We start from the raw sequence: 22051 nt of genomic DNA, 5'->3' as shown, positions 1-22051 counted from the left end.
AAACCTGACTCAAAAGCAGTAATTGTGAGAGGGATCTTGGAGTCCTAGTGGACTATCATTTAAATATGAGCCAACAATGTGCGGCAGCAGCCAAAAAAGCCAATGAAATTCTTGATTGCATAAATGAAGGGATTGAGTTGAGATCACATGAAGTATTAGTACTACTTTATAAAACCTTAGCAAGACCACATCTGGAATATTGTGTTCAGTTTTGGTCACCTCATTATAAAAAAAGATGATGAGACTTAGAAGAAGTGCAGAGAAGAAAAACTAAGATGATTAATGCCTGGAGATTAAAACACGAAGAACAGTTGCAAGAATTGGGTAAGATTAGTCTAGAAAAATGATATTTTATTCTAATTTATGTCTCATTGGTTTGTAATCTGGTAATGTGACTCAGAAAACTTAGTCCCCTCTAGCTGTATTTAAAATGTTCTTGTTTTGCAAACAGAAAGATGAAAGCATTTTCTTCTTTTGATTTGTTCCTATAATCCTACTTGAAGATGCAATGGCATCCTTCTCATAGCATTTTCGAAAGACTCCAAACCCCCCTTAAAATAATTTGGAACTAGTTTAGGCCAAAATATTTACAGTTATTTTTGTTAATAGAGTAAAACACTTTCGTGCAAAATAGCTGAAGCTGATGAGGTTGGAATCTCTTGTCAGAAAACCCTAATTTGTAAACAAGTAATAGATGGCAGAATCTTTCAAGGCTGGCTACATGACTATTAACTTAAAAAGATGGGACGGAAAGGGCGCAAGTTAAATTTAAGGACTAATATTTAAAGCAGTGGTTCTCAACCTGTGGGTCGGGACCCCATTTGGGGTCGAATGACCATTTCACGGGGGTCGCCAAACAACACAGTCCACCATTTCCCCCCCCCCTTTTTCCTTAGCTGTGCTACTCCCTTTTATTCTATTGGCTTTTGAAAGCCAATAGAATAGACTCTCTTGAATAGAGTCTAATTCTATTGGCTTTCAAAAGCCAATAGGAATTGTCCAGGCTGTCTCTGCCCTGCTGAGCCTGCCAAAAGTCCCATTCTGCAAATGGTGCAGAGTAGTCCTCGACTTACAACCGGTTGAGTAGTACTCGACTTACGACCGGTTGGGGATTGCGGCATTAAAAAGGTTGAGAACCACTGATTTAAAGGGTAGGATTCCAAAATGCACTGAAGCAGAACGCTTCCTTAGGCTTATAGCTTCCTAATTCTCTGGAATAAGCCTTTTGCATCTAACCTTATGTTGCTTGAGAATGCTAAATAGAGAGAGGGCTTATTAACCTGGCAGCTTAAAAGCCTTGACAATAAATGGTCATGTCCCATTTTCTCCAGGAGAGACAGTGAATAGAAAATATAATCCATCCACATTCAACAGATTTAATCTTTATGGTAAAGAAACACCACATTTTAATGATGGCCGTAATATTGGGAGAACTTTACATTGGTTGCATGATCTGCAGATGTAAGTTATGCTTTGAATTCATAACTTTTGTATTATCAATTAAATTGTAGCGTCAGGGGTCCAAATGTTATTAATCATAAACCTGACTAATCCCCCTGAATTGTTTTTCTCTTTTGGTCATATTAAAAATATAGTTTGAAATGTGGAGGTCATAGCAAAGACATTTTAGGTCTGGGTGCTATTCTGGGATCTTAAGTTGTGCATCTGCTTTAGAGAAATAGTTAAGTAATTTCTCTTGCTCTTTTTAATTTTCAGCCCTTTTATATGTTGTTTAAGAGATAAAAATGTTGTATGCATTCAGAAATAATATGATTTTTGTATGACAATTGGTACCTCTCAGTCACTTGATCTGGCTTGACAGTTTTTGTTCAGGAGATTCTGATTAATTGTGTTGAAGGCCCAATGATTTAAAATGCTTTGACTTTCAAAATTCTATTTTAATCCTGTCACCATTTTTGTTACACAACTTATTCATGTCTATTTTCTTTGCTTATATGTTTTGATAAATGAATAGTTAAGCTGGCAGGAGTTTAACACAACAAAATGAAATACATACTTCGTAATAGAGATTGTAGTTGAAAGCCAATAGTTTATTCTCTAATTGCCTTGATCCAGTTTGTTTGCTGACTTTGTCTAACCCTGTTCCCTAATTACAGTGTTACAAAAATGGCATTAAATCAATTATACTTGACTCTGTTAGTATAGTATTTGGTACTGCAAGATATTGAAAATTAATTCAAAATTTGAATACTCCCTCTCATCTTGTTGTAGCATTAGAAAACCTGTTGATAATGTAGTTTGAGAGAGACGTCAAAATTTATTATTTTTTTCCCATAGGACTCATAAAAAAATCCTTGTTCTTCTTTGCTAGTGTGATTTAGCCATTTTTCCTGTATTCTCTATTTTCCTTTTAATTTCTACAGGAAGAAATCAGCAAAGATTGTGTCTAAAATAAGTGATGATTTCAATGAAAAGTTTCAGCCTCAGGTTGGAAAAGTTCATGATCCGTAAGTCAACTAAGAGAATTCTGCATTAAGATTTTCTAGAAATAAATTGATTATTTATAAGAATTTATTTACATATTGGTTCAATAACTATTTGAAGCTAGATATATCTTGGCAAATTCAGATTGCTAGCATTCATAATCATCTAGCATACTACACTGCCTTATCTCAACTTGGTTCTTATTCTGAGATTTTTTTTTCAGATAGAGACCTTACTTTATCCTGTTCCTCCGTTGTTATGCATGCTTTACCTTGGCTCCATGATATCAATATCAATAATATGCTGCAGAGTATTAAAATTTATGGTTTTTACTGCCTGCAGCAGTTAGGGAATAATAACAACAACCTGCTATACCTCATCTACTGCATTCTTTTGTGGATAATTTGCTTTCTCTTGGATAAACCATTTTACTTAACTCAGGAAAACGTTTCAAATTCTGGTTTGCTATATCTTGCATAGGCTTGAAAAAACAGTATCTTAGTGAACACCTTTTGCTTCATGAACATTGAAAATCTGTATGTACATGTGGGGAATGTTAGTAAAGAAGCTTGCTATGTTTCTGCCAGCTCAGCTGCATTTTACTCAGCCTAATTCAATAAAAAACAATACCAGCATTGTTGGTTTGCTGCACAATAAGGATTTTCCAGAATATGTACTACACAGAACTTACTGAATAACATCAAATGTGCATGGGCAATGAAATGGCCTTGAGGTGATAGTTATTATTCAAACTGTGTGGATATAATTCATAAGATGAGAGACCCCACAGTCCTTCTTTACTATGAGCCTATCAGGATATTAAGGTTGTCAAGATATGCCCAATTAAAAATGTGTATATGTTTGTGTGTGTGTGCGTGTGTGTGTATAATATATATGTGTGTATATACAAGTTCAGTGCCTTTAACCGCTGAGCCATCACACCCCCTTAAATATATATGTATGTATGTATGTATGTATGTATGTATGTATGCATGTATGTATACATACAGTATATACATGTATATATTTAAGGGGGCGTGATGGCTCAATGATTAAAGATGCTGAAGTTGTCAGCTGGAAAGCTGACAGTGTGGTTTCAAAACCTGAACACTGTACAATGTTTCTGCCCCAGCTTCTGCTCACCTAGCAGTTCAAAAGCATGCAAATGCAAGTAGTTTAACAGGTACCACTTCAGTGGGAAGGTAACAGAATTCCGTGCATCTTTGGCATATAGTCATGCTGGCCACATGACCATGGAAAATTTCTTCAGACAATGTGGTCTCCCTCAGTCAAGAAACGAAGATAAGCACCATGCCCTAGAGTGGGACATGTGTGGACAGGGAAACTGTTATCTTATATATATAAAAATATATACACTCATTATGCTATTCCTTGTTAGGGTTAACAACTTTATGCAAAATGCTAGTAAATAAAATAAATGTAGGCAATAAAAAGAAAGGAAAGAAAATCAGACAAGTTTTGTTAGATTTATTTTTTCTCAGTGTTGCCCAGGATTGCAATCTTGGACCAAAGGGCACATTTGAAAATTTGAGAGTACATTGTGGGTATGTTACAAAATTATCACCATGTGAGAACTTGGGGGACAGATGTTTTGTTTTATTTTTTCAGGATAGCTATTCCAATAGGCATATCCAATTATATGGACGTGCCTGTTGGATTATGTCCTGAAATCCTTTCAGTTCCTATCTCTCAGTATTATTTCTGGGAGAAAAAACAAGAAAACAATGAATGGACAGATGAATTGATAACTTTCAATTAGGAAACCAAGGGTACCCATAATAGATATTACCTATATTTTATTCTGTATCTCAGTTGTCTGAGTGATCAAAGTACACTGTAGAATAAAATTTCACAATTCTACTGTGTTTCATTGGTTTATGGACGGCGACAGAGAGTAGGCAAGGAATCCAAGGCATGGTGGCTTTGCCATGACCAATTTAGCCATATTTCATTAAAGATTTTTCTTTGACAAATAAAGAAAGCTTTTGTGTTTAAAGGAAAGATTACACTTCACTGAAAACTGAAAGCAGTTTTTTTTTTCATTTTCAGCTTAGCAGATACATTTAATGTTTCTCCAGACCACACATTTGGAATACTTATTCGGCCTGAAGAATACGGTAAGTATAAAAATAGCTTCTCTTATGTTTTACTCCCTTGAAATATTATGTTGGCTTTATTTTATTATCTGAAAATTAATGCTCTCTTCTTCCCTGTGATGAGGTTGGTTCATCTATTCTAAAATGGCCAACTTTGTGTTTTCCGGGACTTCATCTTAATGTCTTCTGGCATTGGCCATGTTAGGTTAGAATTAATGAAGGAACTGAAGTGGTTATTTACCAAAATTAAATATTAAAGGAGATAATTCAAGACTCATTTTCATAACCTTAAAATATTTTGTTTTGTGCCTTATCTGCGAGTCTAGAAATTGAAAGAGCAATGGAACATATTATGCTGTTTAATTTGTTCTTCAGTTGCTCCTGAGCAGAGTTCCAAAGACTGAGGTTTGCTTGTAAAGCTCTGAATTATTTTTGACCTGAGTAACTGGAGTTACATCTGCCTCTATATATACTTGCTTGCATGTTACAATTATTCTCAGAGGCCCTTTTTTATGTGTGTTTAGTGTATGTTCCTTCTGAGATAAAATAGGAAGCAATCATCTAAAAATATATTTTTGTTGTGATGCCCTACCTATGGAGTTTCCTGTACAAAGAACTATGCTTGATACGATTTCGGTATAAGATGACCTTATTTTCTCAGCTTGTATTCACTAAGCATTTCAACTATATTCTTTGAATCTCAATGCCTGGATAACATCTTTTTCTTTCTGCTACCTTGCTCTTCTTGCTTCCTATCATTTCTTTAACCTTTTGTTACATTTAACTCATTTACTTTGTTGTTATTCATGGATTCTTTTATGTTCCTTGTACATTTATTGATGGAAGGATATGATTTAAAATAGAGACAGGAGGTTTAAAGTAGAGACAAGAAAACAGCATCATAGTTACTGCCTACTGATAAAGCCAATCTGGATATATTTCTATTATGGTGCAATTCACTTTGAGAACAGCATTGGGAAAGTAACATAGAGCAGTTAAATATGATCAAGAAAAGTTTTGATAGAATATATCTCTTATTTAGGTGTTGGGGACCTTCTTCATAACCGGCTTCCAAGTGAATATCTTAAGACTAAAGACAGAGAACGCGCTGTCTTTGCTGCAATTCGACAAAATTTAAAAAAGGCAAATTACCACAATTTTGATACTTTATTGCATGCATTTCGGCATTATGATAAGGTAACTGACTTTATATTAGCCTAACAGCTTTTTGGGTGAATGATGTATGAAGCTTTAGACTCCAGTATCCTAAATCCTGCAGCCAAAAATGAAATGCTTCAATTTATCACTCAGTTGATAAGGGGTAGTTGCTGGTAAGATGATAATCATTACCACCCTATGGCAATGAGCTCAAATTCAAAAGAGGTAGCACAGCCTTCTGAGCTTTGCCTTTGACTTATGGTTTGCTCATAGACAATGGTAGGCTAACTACATGAAATATGAGTATCACCACCTCCTTTGCTTGTGGGGATAGGGGAGAAAGAGATTCCAACACTGGCACCTTCATCAGCCTCATCCACTACAACATTGCCTAGTGACATCACTGTTTTCTCAAGAGAAGTGCCCATGGTATGCCTCCTTGCAGGAAATATTCTTCCCTTGCCTTGACCAACAAAGCTTGGCATTGCCTTTCCATTGACTAGCTTTCTGATCAGTCCAGCTGTTCCAATCATTGCTTGTTCATGGAGGATTTATAATGAGGGTCTATAGTTAGGAGAATATACATAACTAACTCTAAACTGGGATAATAGTGGAAAGAAGCCTTAAAAGCAAAACTTTATTTAAGCTAGAAAAAGAAACATCTCAATTGAAAGTGGTGATGGATGTAGGTGTGGCTCAGTCTTTCTAGAAACAACAGTGCCATCAGTTTTAAACTCAAAAAGGGATTGAGTTGAAACTAAGTGAATAAACAGATAAATCATTTTTTTGTATCTCACTAAAACTACTACCCAGCCCATTACACTAAGTCAAAATCGGAAAAGATGTAGAAAGGCTCCCTCCATACTATGTGTTCCTTAAATGCCTGACACTTTACTCCAAAACTCCACTCAGATCATCACAATCAAGCTTAAGTGAATAACAATGCAGACATGATTACTGTATTGGGCCAGAATTAAAAAGATCACTACTATTTACAACAGTGGTTCTCAACCTTTCTAATGCCGCGACCCCATAATACAGTTCCCCATGTTGTGGTGACCCCCAACCACTTATACATCACTGGGTGCCAGGGGCGTGGCCAAAGAAAAGGAGAAAAATGGCTGACAGCCTTGTTTGGTGACTCCCTGAAATGGTTGTTCGACCCCAAATGGGGTCCCGACCCACAGGTTGAGAACCACTGATTTACAAGAAACAAGAACACTTACTTGTAGCATCTAAAATAGAACTCACTTCTACCTGGAACAACTATATTTTAATCCATACCTAAAACAAAACAGATCCATTTTGGTTTATGTCCAGAATAAAACATCTGAACTATATAGTTTAATTTATACATGGGCAATCCAAAATCAACATTTCATGCAGAGACATTTTCCATATCCCTATTAATTGAATACCAATTGCTGGAAGCAAACAGTGAAAGCCTTTTCCTTCACATACTGTTTGTGGACTTTCTGAAGCTATTTCCCTGAAATAAAGATATCTGTTGCTATTTATGCATCATACAAGCAATCATTTGTTGAGCAAATGATTTTAATACAATTAATTTTAATCCATAAATCATGTCTAAGAAAACACATCATGGGTAAGTGCAATGTAATAAGCCATCCATGAGGCTTTATTCACTTCCATGTATCTTGTGTAGTCTTTTTCACTAAGATGAAGTTTACTGCATCTTCTGTCTATAGGTAGGTAGAGAGAAGTTATCATACAAATTAATGAATCTTGGTATCTTACACATATTCCAGTGAAGAGGATTTAAATTATATGTAATTGAATGAAAGCAGTTGGATATATTCATGGTTATTATACTTAAACTTTCTGTGAACTAATTGGAGAACAACTATAGAAAATTTGGTAAACAAATTAGTGGTAAACAGCATACAAATTTGTTGTTACCCGAATATTGTTGAATTATAGTACCTAGCATCATTCATGTTTCATAATGATGGCTGGAATCACAGATTTTTCAACAATAAGCAGATGGATTTCTTATTTCATCTCAGTCATTGACTTGCTCAGTGACCTTGTCTAGGATTTGTAAGTATGTGAAGAAATACCTGTCTCTGATAGTTTCTTTTCATCCTGTGTAATCAGTCAGACTGGGTATGCACTGTTTTTTTGGCAATTACACAATTTCTAATCGGATCCAGGAATTGAGCCTTCTGTGTGTGGTGCCTGCTCTATAGAAAAGCATTTCCTCCAGAGAGCTGTATGGTTTCCCTATGATCTTGTTTAGAGAGTTTTTGAAAACCTGGCTTTTCCCCAGGCCTTGAGTTAAGATGTATGGGAACCTTCTTTCTGGATATATATGTGTACATCCAGTGGTGGGATTCAAATATGTGAACAACTGGTTCTTTGTGTGGATGCCGCTTCTGGAAGTCCATTATGGGCCTTGGCAACAAAAAATTAGCTACTGGTTCTCCCAAACTGGTGTGAATTGGCTGAATCCCACCACTGTGTACATTCAAATATGTATATCCAAAATATATATTTGGTATCATCCAAAAGAAAAAACATTCAAGCATTGTTCTTCCTTTTTTATTTAAATTCTTGTAATTTTTAATGATGGATGATATCAAAATCTGTATGAATCTAGGTACCTCTTTGACTATCTATCTATCCATCTATCTATCTATCTATCTATCTATCTATCTATCTATCTATCTATCTATCTATCGCTAGCTATAATTTAAATGACACCAACCTGTTCGGTTGTGTGAGTCTGTGACATAAAGAATGAAAAATAAATTATAGAAGCATTACTGAATTCCAGTGGTTTAGATGCTGATATGATGGTGATATACACAGAGTTGGACGGACAGCCTGATATTTTATACTACAATGGAAAACAGCGTACAGATAGTCCTTGTGTCATGAAACAATTTAAGTTTATTCTGTGAGTAATTCAAAAATGCCCCAGTGGGTGGCAGAACAGAGCTGAATCAATTGATCCTGAAAAAGAAAGCAAAAAAAAAAAAAAAAAAAAATAGGGCTGACAATTAAAAAATGTATCTTTTTGAAGGCGACTATGTTAAAAAAAAAGCAGGACATTAAACATACTGTAAATGTTACAATTCTTTGTAAAAAGAAAGCCTGTTCTTTTTTAATTAAAATGCTTTAAATATTTTATTAATTGTTATATAATAACATTCAAATATATTGCTTCTCTCTAAAAAGACATGCAGTTTTTAAAAGGTGTGAATGTATATTCATAGAATGTTCTTATAACACGTAACGTAAACAATGTTTTAAGCAGTCTCTGATTTTTATGGGGTCCAGGACTATAGGCTAGGCAAATAAAAGAAAGGAAAAAATTATCCCCAGAAGAAAGTAGTGACAAACCACTTAGTACTACCAAGAGAATTACACGGAAGTGGTCAAGTCAGAACTTGAGCTCAGCTTCAATATTATTTAATGTTGAAAGAATTCAATTTATCTAAGTAGAAAAATAAAGTTATTTGTAAGCACCAATCCTTCAAATAGTTTTAAACATATAAAACCTTCATTGTGTGCCTCAGTATGAAAGAAGATATTATCTATGTCATCTATTGTATTCCTTCATATTGACTTTATAAAGTACATTGGTTTGTCATTAGTTCATCTAAAATATTATTTCAGTTGACCCTTTAATTCAATTTAATTTATATTTGCACACTGTGTTTTAATTTATTATATTCAATCTCCACAGTATAATTTTTTGTATTACTTAGCAAGTCTGGCACACAGGAATTTGTTTTTAAAATTCATATTATCATATTTAATCAGGATGGTGATCGAAAAATAAGCAGAGAAGATTTGAAAAAGGCATGCTGTCAGCTTAACCTGGACTTGGATGATGAACTTTTGGATTCTTTATTTAATTACTGTGATTTGGATAAAGATGGTTTTATAGACTATTTGGAGTTTGTAAATTTTCTTAACTGGAAAGACAAAATGGCTATTCAAGAGTATGAAGAAAAAATAATAACAAAAGGTATGTGGCCAACATTAAATGATAATTTATATTAATCAATCTAATACCAATACAGTGGACTTAAGTTTCTTGAGAATTTCATAAAGTAAACTAAAGATTTGGAATCTGTAATCAAGAATAATCATTTTTTCTTTTGGATTAAATTTGAGACTTACATGTGGACCTTGCATAGGATTACTTTTGGTTTTAGATAGTAGTGCAGTGTTTCTCAACCTTGACAATTTTAAGGCATGTGGACTTCAACTCCCAGAATTCCACAGCCAGCATTGCTGGCTGTGGAATTCTGGGAATTGAAGTCCACATGCCTTAAAATTGTCAAGGTTGAGAAACACTGTAGTAGTGTGAAATGACTGGGCCTAAGTTTGGCATCCCCTGGCTATATGGACTTTGAACATTCCTCGGGATGAAGAATGCTCAGAATTGTAGTTTAGACAATTAGAAAACTCTGAAGTTAGAGAAGTTTTTTAAACCTCTTTCATTCTTTTTCCTCGTCTTTCATTAATTTCAGGTGACTAATGTCCTTCAGCAAAGATGAAGAAAAGATTGTTGCTGACAAGAACTATTGCTGATAGTTTAATTCCCCATGACTGGGGCCTGTAGAGGGCACTTATCATCATAAAATCAGCACACTTTTTCTCCTTATTTTTCTATTACTATTAAAGTAGACCGTATTAGAATAGAGTATATGTTCTTTCTTGAAATAGTGAGAGGGAAGAAGTAGCTCCATTCAGCTACTTTGTCATCTCTCAAGAAGAAACCTTGGCTGGTTCTACTTTTCCCTTCATATAGGAGGAGGGATTCACTGATACTCTAGCATTCAAAGGGTACTACTATCTTCTTGGCAGTTAGGGATGTTCCAGTATCATCTCAGGAACTGGCAAGTAGATAGGTTTGACCTCCACGCCGGCCATATTCAAAATTGTTCTGAAAATCTGATTCTTTCTCCAAGTGTTGGGTTAATGTGAGTAGGATGGGTTTTTTTATTGAAAAGTTCTACAAAAAATTACAAAATATATCCCAAACCCACCCACCCTACCCCCCTCCCCACTTCCCAGAGCTGAATACAGGGTAATAAATATAATAATCATAATCTAACTAACATTAACCAACTATATAGATAAACAAATATAATGCGCTTTAACTCTCTTTTACATAAAATTTCTACTATACTAAATAATTATAATAACAATAATAATATTCTAAAATTTATTCATAAAATAAATGGAACTTTTTAGTCCCATATTTATTCTGAATATAATCTATCCATTTTCTCCAAACTGAAATGTATCTTTCTTGTGAATAATCCTTCAAATAAGCAGAAATCTTAGCCATTTCTGCTAAGTTTGACACTGTAAGTGTCCATTCTTCTATAGTAGGCAAACAATCCTTCTTCCAATATTGCCCTACCATCAGCCTTGCTGCTGTTATTAAATTCAACATCAAATTAATTTCTTTAGCATCAACATCTACTATAATACCCAACAAAAATAGCTGAGGAGTAAACTTTATCTTTCTTTTAAAAATATTCTGAATATTCCACCAAATTTTAATCCAAAAAGCTTTTACATTTCTACAAGTCCACCAAATATGAAAATAAGTTGCATCCAAACTACCACATCTCCAACATTTGGGCTGCAAGTTAGGATACATACAAGACAACTTTTGGGGATCCAAATGCCACCTATAAAACATTTTATAAAAATTTTCTCTCAAACTTTGAGCTTGAGTAAATTTTATATTTCTAACCCAAATTATCTCCCATGTGCCCAATAGAATCGGCTCTTGAATATTTTGTGCCCATTTTACCATACAGTCTTTAACTAGTTCTGTTTCAGAATCCAATTCTATTAAGACATTATAAATTCTCTTTATATGAGCTCGAGTTTGATCTTTAATCTGTTTTATCAAATTCGCATCCTCTAAAGTAATACCAATCTTTTGATCTATACTCCACCTAGCTAACAATTGATTATATTGAAACCAAGAGTGTACAATATTTTCTTGCTTCAACTCGGCTAGAGATTTTAGTTGCCAGTCCTTCCCTTCCAAACTAAGTAATTCCTTATAAGAAATCCTATCCAAATTCACTCCTCTAGATACCCCCTCTATCACGTGTCCAGGAATCCCCCAAATTGGAATTTTATAATTTAACCTATAATAATGCTTCTTCCAGACACGTAATAAAGCATTTCTTAAAATATGAGATTTAAAAACCTGATCTACTTTTTTTATTATAAATTTAGTATGCATGCCATCCATATAATAAATCCCATCCCTCAAGAAGAGGTATATTTTTATTTGTTAATTTAAGCCAGTCGCTAATCAGAGTTAAAGCCACTGCATCATAATACAATTTTAAATTAGGCGCCTTAAATCCTCCTCTTTCCCGTGCATCTTGTATAATCTTAAACTTAACTCTTGGTTTTTTCCCTGCCCAAATAAACTTATTAATACCTTTCTGCCATTCCTCCAAGTTGGCATCTTTTTTCAAAATAGGTATCATTTGGAACAAAAAAAGAAACTTTGGAAGAACATTCATTTTAACCGCTGAAATTCTCCCCAACAAAGATAATTGTAATTTTTTCCAATCATTTAAATCCTTTTGCACTTTTACCCACAATGTCTCATAATTATTTTTGTATAATTTAACATTAGAAGCTGTAATATATACTCCCAGATATTTAACCTTTTTCACTATTTCAAAACCTGTTAATTTAGCTAACATATCTTTTTCCTTCATAGACATATTTTTTGGTAATATTTTAGTCTTATTGTTATTAACCTTAAAACCTGAAACCTTCCCATACTGGGTTAAAATTTCCATCAAATCCCTTACTGAATCTGTCGGTGAGATAATGTCACAACCAAATCATCAGCAAAAGCTCTCAACCTATAATCATTCTGTTTTATTTTTATTCCCTTTATTGTGGTTTATTCATGAATTTTAATTAATAAAATCTCCATTGTTAAAACAAATAACAATGGGGATAATGGACATCCTTGTCTAGTACCCTTTTCAATTTTAAATGCCTCTGTTAATCCTCCATTAATTATAATTTGTGCCGATTGTTGTTGGTATATAGCCTTAAGAGCATACAAAAATTTATCCCCAAAATTCATTTTCTCTACAACTTTCAATAAAAATTGCCAATTTAACTGATCAAAAGCTTTTTCAGCATCCAACAATATCAAAGCCGTAGGAATTTGATTATTCTTATCCAAATACTCAATTAGGTTAACAATTTGTCTTACATTGTATTTCATATATCTTCCAGTTATAAATCCAGATTGATCACTGTGAATCAATTGCTTCAAAACTTGCATTAATCTATTTGCCAATATTTTTGAAAAAAAATCTTATAATCTTTATTCAAAAGAGATATAGGTCTATAATTATTAGGCTAGGTCAAATCTTGATCCTCCTTTGGGATCAACGATATGAAAGCCCTTTTCCAAGATGGAGGTACGTCTGCCCTGAGCAACATACTGTTAAAAAGTTCCTTCAATGGTTCTATCATTTCTTCAGATAACATTTTGTAATAAATTGTTGTTGATCCATCTGTACCAACCTTTAATTGTTTGATTGCCCAAATAATTTCCTCAGAAATAATTAAGCAATTCATCTCATCTCATTGATCATTAGAAAGTCTAGGAAAATGTGCTACCTATAAGTACTTTTCTATATCTAAAACTTGTATACTTTCACTAGCATATAACTTTGAATAAAAATCTAAAAAACTCCTTTTAATCAGATTCTGTTGATATACCTCTTTACCTTTATAATCTATTTTCTCTATAATCCTTGACTTCTGTTTCTTTCATAATTGGTAAGACAACCATCTACTAGATTTATTTGCATTGCAAAATGTATTCTGTTTCATATATCGCAAATTAATTGCAATGTGATCAGCAATTAACATATTAAATTGCTCCCTAAGCATAGTTATAGAAACCCTTAAACTATTATCCGATGGATTTAAAATCAGAGCCTTCTCTTTAAGTTTAATTTCTTCTTCCAACTCTATACGTTTTTGCATCTGTTTACGCCTGTTCGTATTATTTATTTGAATCAAAACCGCTCTCATATACGCTTTACTAGCATCCCAAACTATTGGCATCAAAGTACCCTTATACATATTCAAAAGAAAAAATTCCTTCAAATATTCTCTACATTTCTGTACATTCACCTCATATCTAAATAAATTTTCATTCAATCTCCAAGTCCTTCTATTCACATCTTCAACAGATAACTCCAACCATACAGGATTATGGTCAGACAATGTTCCAGGAAAAATCTTAACATTCTTGACCCTAGAAAAAAAATCATTAGTAATTAAAAAAAATCAGTTCTGGAATATGATTGATGCCTGTCCGAGAAAAAAGGAAAATCTCTTTCTTCAATATTCCATTCTCTCCAAATATCTCTAAATTCCAAATTGTCCTTCAAGTCAAAAAAAGCTTTGGTAGCTTAGCATAATTAGGAAGTTTGAAAGAACCCTTCTTATCTTTACTTGAATCTAAAACACCATTCCAGTCACCCATCATAATAACAGATTTATAATCCAATTGAATTAATTTCTGATGTATCAACTTATAAAACTGTTTCTGTTGTTGGTTAGGAGCGTATAATCCAATAATCAGACATCTCTTACCATTTAATAATAAATCAATAATAACATATCTTCCTTATGAATCAGAGTCAATTAATTTCGGCGACAAGTCTTTTCTCACATAGATAACTACTCCTCCTTTTTTCTGTGGAGCAGAGGCTATAAAATGTAATCCCAGCCGTAATATGAGTCTCTTGCAAGCATACAACATCATTCTTGTGTTGTTTCAAATAATGAAATAATTTTCTTTCTTTTCTGTGGTGAATTCAAACCATTAACCATCTTTAGTGACATGAAGCCTCCGGAACACTGCTTGTAAATCTGCCGTCGAAGATCTCTTCGGCCTTGTTCCTCCCACTGGCTCTGAGGTAGTTGATTGCATTGTAGATCAAACATCCACTTTCTGTTGTTCTTTTTCTTTACGTTTATGAGCTGCACGAGTCATCCTCTGCTCCTTTGGATCATCTTTTATCTCGAGACACTGTTGCATAGATTCACCCTGCAAATCTCCTGAAACTAATGACATTGCTCCTTCAGCCAGCTTTTCTTCAAGTTTTTCTTCAATTTTCTTAGATGGTGGAGATGGTGGTGTACCTGTCTTCAAAATGGAAGCATAAAAATCTCTTGCTTTAAAAACTGTATTGAGTCTATAATGTGTTCCATCATAGTTCACCACAATTCCAACAGGTAAATCCCATCTGAACTGAACTTGTCTTTTTTTAAGCTCCTCAGCCAAAAAAGCAAAGTCCTTTCTTCTCCTAAGAATTTGTGGAGGTATTTCTTTTAAAATTATAACATCTTGAGCTGCAATTTGAAATCTCTGCTTATAAAAAGCTTGTATAATTTCATTACAAAGTAATCTTCTGGAAAAGTAAATCACCACATCTCTTGGTAGCTTTCTCTGTCTCGCAATCCACGAATTGACCCTAAAAATTATTTCTATTTCTCTCAAAATTTCTTCAGGATCACATCCCAAAATAGGAGCTAAATCTGCTGCAATTACTTCTTTCAAATTCTCTTGCAAATTCTCTTTCAACCCTCTTATTCGCAAAGCATATTCCATATCCCTATATTGTGACATAATACTTTCATTCTGTGCTGCATCAACATTATTTTCTACTTTTTCCACTCTATCTTCTAACCTTTCAACATTGCCCACCACTTCGTCCACACGCTTATCCAGACGTTCTACGTGAGCTGCTAGCCCTTGGAGAGCCAACACCATATCTTCTCTCATCTACCTATTTTTCTTCTCAAAAAGCTCTGCTGTCTCTGTTTTAATTTGTTGTGCTGTTTTCTCCAAAGCATCCTGTAAATCTTTGAGTGTGAATGCCGGTGGTGGGGGAGAGGGTGGTGGAGACTTAGGCTTGGATTGCTGTATAGTCTGAATTACAGGAGAGGAAATTGAGCTTTTAGGAAAGGCAGAAATTCTAGGACATTTAGAAGCCATTTTCAAACCACTTAAAACCACTTCTCTATAAATCCAACCATTACAAAAGATAAAAAAGGAGACAGTAAAAAGAAGAAGAAAAAAGAAGAAGAAAAGAGCTTCTTTAAATGAATACCGAAATCCGTTACTTTGTTAAAACTTTGTTGCCAAGTGAAAGTGAAAGTCTTTCCTTTCAAAGAAAGAAATGGCATTCCTCCGCCATTTTTTCCGCTTCCTCCCTCTGTTAGAATAATAGATGTGAAAGATACTTCAATTATTTCCTGAGTTAAAGTCCCAACTTATCACAATTCTAATCCTCCTGGTCAGCTCCGTCTGCTTTTTATTTTACTCACAAATCTTCTTTAAGCAGCAGATGTGGAAGCAGCATCTGGCTTTGTTCCTAAGAACAAAGGCATCCCAGGATGCGGAGAAGAACCCAGACTCCGAGGGAGTTCTCCCACTTTGCCCTCCAAAAAATAAATTTATGGAGGACCTGGGAAACTCAACCTCTATCTGAGTAAGCTCACCTTCTCCCCTTCTCCCAGGGAGGAAGGCTCAAAGCCACGAAACAGCTATTGATCGCTGTCTCTGCCGGCTTTAATGCAATCCCAGGGCGGACGGCTAAAAAAAAGCCGCCATCGGCGCCGTGAGTGGGATGTTTGATTGACTTTTAGTGATTGCTTTCCTTCTGGTATTTGGGTAAATTGTTCTTTTACTGTACAGTATAATCAGTTTTATTGTAAGTTCCCTCCCTGAGTCATTATAGCAGCCTTATAAATTTCTGAAATTAAATTAATAATTAATAAATTAAATTAATAAATAATAGGGCTACTTTTGTATCCATATGTGATTTCAGTATTTTTCTTCTTCGTTTGACATGGTTGAAGCTGGACCCTTACGTTTAAGTGTTCATAACCCCATTATTTCTTCATTTTAAAAAGGTACCTTGTTTATGGCCTTAAAACTTATTTTAGAGCTTCCTAAATTATTCTTTTTGTGCTATTTTATAGTTTTTATGTCACTCCATAAAAGTAACCTTTATTTTTTTTTCTTTTCATTCATTGTTCACAGGGAAAAAACCAGCTCCTTTTGATCTTATTCCAGCAAATGCTTCAGAAATTAAAGCTAATGAAAATGCTCTGCTAAAGCAGGATGATATTGTACCCATGGAACCAGGAAGTTTAGAAAAAACATCTAGAACGCTATCAAGACCAACTGACCGTGTATTTTTTGATTATCGCACAACCTCTTCTCAATATAATGCAGTTGTAGGTGGCATTCCTTCATCATGTATGTAAAGTATCTATATATTCTTTTACAACCAGGTTATAAATGTTTAAATATATCATTAACATACTTATTAATCAGTCTCCTAAAGATCTGTTGTTACTCTTTTGGTTTCTTTAGTTGTTTTGAAAGAGAATATAGCATCTGTATAATAGTATATTGTTATTTAAAAGTACATACTTCCTCAAACCAGGCTTGATTCCTGTTGATTTCATGAATAATTTTGTCTTGTTTTCTTGACAATAACATGTAAATGATTTTACATTGCCTTCTGTCTGAGACAGTTTGTTAACTTTCCATTTTATAGCCTGGGATTTTTTGATAGTCTGCCATCCAAATAGCAATATTTAATTGATCCTGACCCCCATAACTCTAACATAACTTAAGGGAGAGTTTTATCTCTCATCTCTAAAGATTTTTAAGAGAGCAGTTGCTAATCTATTTATTGAGCCATCATGGTTTGTTACTGGGAATGTTGGAAACCCTTCATCACATTTGATTTCTCTGTAACATCTTCATAATAAAGTTTTGGTCCTACAGTCATCTCCATAAGCCCATTGTAGACTGAGATTGGGGTATCCCTGAGACACATAGTATGTTTGTAAGCAAGTATTGCATGTGTTTATCCTTAAAATATTAAAGTAAAATGTTCAAAAATTAGATACTATCGTAGTTAGGTCAAATATTTGAAATGCATATTTTCTGGAAAAAGACAGACTAATAGCATGAGTATGAGTTGGGATAGGTTGCAAATATGATCCATAATCCAGGCAAAATTTAAGAATGATGAAAATTCTGATTTCAGAGGGACATTAAGATAGTAGTTCTATGTCATCCTATGACCTCCTCTCTTTGGAGGAGGAAATCCAAAGGCCCAAATTTCAGATATCCTTTCCATCAGTCAGCTATCCTCCTCCCCCATAAACCTCTGAGGTTATCTGTGTCTGACATCTGGAATGGCAGGGATAAAGCAATAGGAATGATGGGAGAGATTTTATATCTAAAACCTTCCTAATCGTCCACATCATTGCTGACCTAGATCAGCCTTTTGAACTGGTATAAATTACTTTGCTCACAGTGAGAAATTTTTTTTAATGAAAAACAAAAATAGGAAGATCACTGATATTCCATCTTTCAAAGGGGCCTTGATAATATTGGAGGACTGTAACCAGGTAGTAGAGTTATTCTAGCTGCAAGATTTTGTTCCCTCCTACCAAGATCAGTGTATTTTGAGAACTTTGTTTTTTCAGTGCTGCTTGTTTACTGATGCTTCTAATTAGAGGCGTCTATAGTAGTGTAAAATTGTGGACTTGATCCAGTGATTGAAGCATCACGTCTTTTTATGTGTAAAGTTGTTGTTCTTACATTCTGAAACCATTGACTGTCACTGACATTCCTATTTCCAGTTGTAGATAGACGTTGTATAATAAAAAATGTAAAATCACACAAAAATAAAAAGAGAAACTATTTATATTATCTTCAATGGGTTTCAAAAAACCTGGTATGGGAAAGGAGCTTTAAAAAGGATATGTTTGTTTGGTGTAATCTAGTTCTGTTACTCCTAACTGCACCATAATGCTTTTCTCCTCTCTTTTTAAAATATGTTTTCACACAGTTTACCCCCTATATGGTATTCCAACCATTCGTTCAGATATTCCGGCTCCTCGTTTTCGCCGTATCAGTGACACCACTAATTATGGGGATCAAGCAACTATGCATGCACTGTTATACCCCTCTGTCTATAGTAATAGAGGAGTTTATGAGAAAGACTTCTTCAGGATAAGATCAAAGGAAGAGGTAGTTATATCTCAAAGATATTGCATAGTTTATCTTATCAACAAGAATGTAGGTGACATTTCTGTTAAAAATGTATGATAGTTGTCTTGTCTAGTACCAATCTTGAGTACAACTGTTTTAACAAAAAGGTTTCACACTAAAAAAAAGTCCTCAACTGTAGATTTAATGTATTAATCACAATGCAAATGGAAAAAGAACTAAAGAACTATCTGAAGGGTGCTTTTTCAAAAGGCAACTGGACTGTTTTTTTCTTGAAGAAGAACAGAACCTTTCACTTTTCATCCAAGAAGCTTCATCAGTTCTGTTGGTGGGGTGGAGGAGGGGATATAAGGATAGATACTAAAAGTTGAGATTGGATGGAGAGGGATAGAAGGATAGATTCAGACTGGATGGGCTTTGCTTCTCAATCCAAACTGTAGATTTTGAAAGAGGGGTAAAAGAGACCATTTATATTAACATTGAGCATCTCTCTCTCAATAGAGGGGAGATAAGACATCACCTCTCTTCAATCTACAATGCAGCCCTTCAGCAACTCCAGGAAGATTCCAGAACCCTTTGAACTCTGATTCAAATGACCCTGAGGGCAAAGATAAACCCAAGTGGCCTAAAGAGCTCTCAGGGAGAGTGCTATCTGCAAAAAAATACAATCCTTCTATTTCCCCCCCCCCCTTCACTATCCAGTCAGAATCTATCCTTCCATTCCCCCACCATCCACTCTCAATTGTCAATACTTATCCTTCCATCCCCCCCATCACAACTGATGAAGCTTCTTGGATAAGAAGCAAAACATTTTGTTTTTCTTCCTCATGGAAAAAACAATCCAGTTGCTTTTTGAAAAAGCATATTTGAGACAACTATGATCTGGATGACTAAGAATCTCCACAGACAACTGAAGAACTAAAAAAAAACCCTGATGGATAGGGCCAGATTTTGCTTCTTCTTATCCTAAATTTTCTTCCTTGGGTTTACCTATTTTAGTTTTATAGGCCAGTATTTTTCAATCTTGTAAGTTTATCATAGCTGTCAATTCTGGGAGTTGAAATCCACATATCATAAATTGCCAAGGTTGAGAAACACTGCTCTTGTTAATAACAGAAACTAGAAAATGTTTCTTTCTGATCAATCAGCAGGGGGAGCACCAAGTTCTTTTTCATAGAAGAGGGTAGAGATGAGGGAAATCTGACTATAATTACTCCTTCCTGGACGGTGTATGGAAGCTGGCTAATCTTACTTAATGTTTTTAATAGATTCTTGGAAATTGGGTTTTGTAATATTTTTTCCTCTGACATAAGATTCTGGGTTTTGGTATAGTAAGTGAAGTCCCATATTTATTTGATATATGGGTACTCCTTGACTTACATTGGTCACTTGGTAACCATTCAAAGTTACAACTGATCTGAAAAAGAGGATTTATGACCCAGATTCAAAGTTCTTATTGTTGGGCTCTCTCAGCAGTCACATGACTAAATTTTGGATGCTCAGCAACACAGCCACATTTACTGCCTATTGCAGTGCCCCATGGTCACATAACCATGCTTTATAACAGCCCATAACAGAACTTACTTTCAGATTTCAGCAAAACCATATCCATAACAAACCATTGGTTCACTTAATGACCGTAATATTTGCTTAATGATCATAGTGGTTCACTAAATGACTATCACAAAAAGGTCATAAAATTGAATTGGTCATGTGACTGAACCATTTTATGACTGTTACATCATATGACCAAAATAGCCAGATCTCATTACATTTGTTTGTTGAAGATTACTTGTATGCTGAGATACTTTGACCTTTATATTTTTAATCTGATTTATGGATGACCAGTATGTACACTATTTAGAGTCATTAGTATTTCAAGTGGCCAAATAACTAAGTAAATAAATAAATAAATTGAATGAATGATTTTGTTTTTTCTGACAGTTGGCATGTATATCCACTCAATTGCCCTTTGGTTTTCAGTGTAGAGTCTCAACTATTCCATGGCTATCAGCTTAGATCATTGAGGGCCGCATCAGCATTGCGGTTGCCCTCGGGGGGCCGGGTAGGTGTGGTCAGGGTGGCTGCAGCCTACTGGGTGGGCGTGGATGGAGTGGATGTGGTCTACTGGGTGGGCATGGCCAGCTCTACAGGAGTAGGACAGATATGAGGGTCTCTGGCAGAAGGGAGTGGGACTGGGGCAAGGGCCAAGGCATAGTCCATTTCTTCATTCCTCACAAAGGGTGACACTTCCCCAGCATGTACCCAGGGGGCAGGGCTGACATGGCAGGGGCTGGTTCCTCACTGTTTCTAGACTGCCTTGTGGAGCTAAGACTGAATGTGTTTCAGCATAGATAGCCACCACAAAATTGTACATTGGCTCCCGGCTGGCCTGGGCCAGGGTCAAGGCAGTAGGAACTGTTCCCTCACTGTTTTCAGGATGGCTTTGTGGGCCACATGAAACCACTTCGCGGGCCGCATCCGGCCCCTGGACCTTGTGTTTGACATGTCTGGCTTAGATATATTATAAAATGATCCAAGAAAGCTCCAGTTTTTGTCTACTTTTGAGAAAGTGCTGGATTAGGACTAGAGAGACATATATGGGTGATTCTGTATATGTGCATGCATGTGAAAATTCCAAGGACTAACAATATTATATGTTATTTCACAGATTGCAGACATTTTGCGCAACATTGGTGTGAAACTTTCAGATGAAAGCTTTGATGAAGTATGGAGGCAGGCTTGCCTGAAAGATCACAGAGGAAAAGTTTGTGTAGAATCCATCAGAAATGTACTAGATGAGATGCAGGCATTACACTTGACCAGCTGATAACTATTCTGCATTGAATTATGTGATATTTATGGTTGAATATTTTTTATTGCAGTAAATTCTCCTGTTATAATATGGTTTTGAGAGTCTGTGTGTAGTGCATATGAAGACATTTATTTATGGAAAATATTAAATTAAGTTTCATATTCATTTCAAAATGTATTTTAAAAGAGTATTAAACATCCAAAAAGAAGAAATGTGTATTGTATATTATGAGACCCAAAATAGTACCCATTTATTTAAAAACATAAAATAACTAAAATAAATTTGTCAGAATAGTCATAATTGTTAATTTCAGAACTATTATGAATGTTCTATCTCACTCAACAAATATGCTGTTTTTAAGGATGATGGCTGCATATATTCTTCTCCAGAAGTTGGAAATAAACATATACTTTGAGA

At 34.9% G+C, this 22051-nt stretch overlaps 1 protein-coding gene across 2 annotated transcripts in view; it reads left to right on the top strand.

The window, feature by feature from the left end:
• The window catches only part of EFHB (EF-hand domain family member B), a 29071-nt gene extending 7020 nt beyond the window's left edge, over positions 1-22051 (top strand). For both annotated transcript variants that reach the window (XM_039348860.1, XM_039348859.1), the window contains 8 exons: positions 1332-1461; positions 2385-2468; positions 4516-4583; positions 5605-5759; positions 9510-9717; positions 16828-17046; positions 18659-18840; positions 21491-22051. In XM_039348860.1, the coding sequence (XP_039204794.1) occupies positions 1332-1461; positions 2385-2468; positions 4516-4583; positions 5605-5759; positions 9510-9717; positions 16828-17046; positions 18659-18840; positions 21491-21649 (1205 nt within the window). In that variant the 3' untranslated portion in view covers positions 21650-22051. The remainder of the gene's footprint in view (positions 1-1331; positions 1462-2384; positions 2469-4515; positions 4584-5604; positions 5760-9509; positions 9718-16827; positions 17047-18658; positions 18841-21490) is intronic.

Source organism: Crotalus tigris, unplaced genomic scaffold (genome assembly GCF_016545835.1).
Source record: "Crotalus tigris isolate CLP2741 ecotype Arizona unplaced genomic scaffold, ASM1654583v1 scf7180000018184.2832721, whole genome shotgun sequence".
Lineage (NCBI taxonomy): Eukaryota > Metazoa > Chordata > Lepidosauria > Squamata > Viperidae > Crotalus > Crotalus tigris.
Note: the sequence above shows the minus strand (reverse complement) of the source record. Positions and strands in the feature narration are given on the sequence as shown.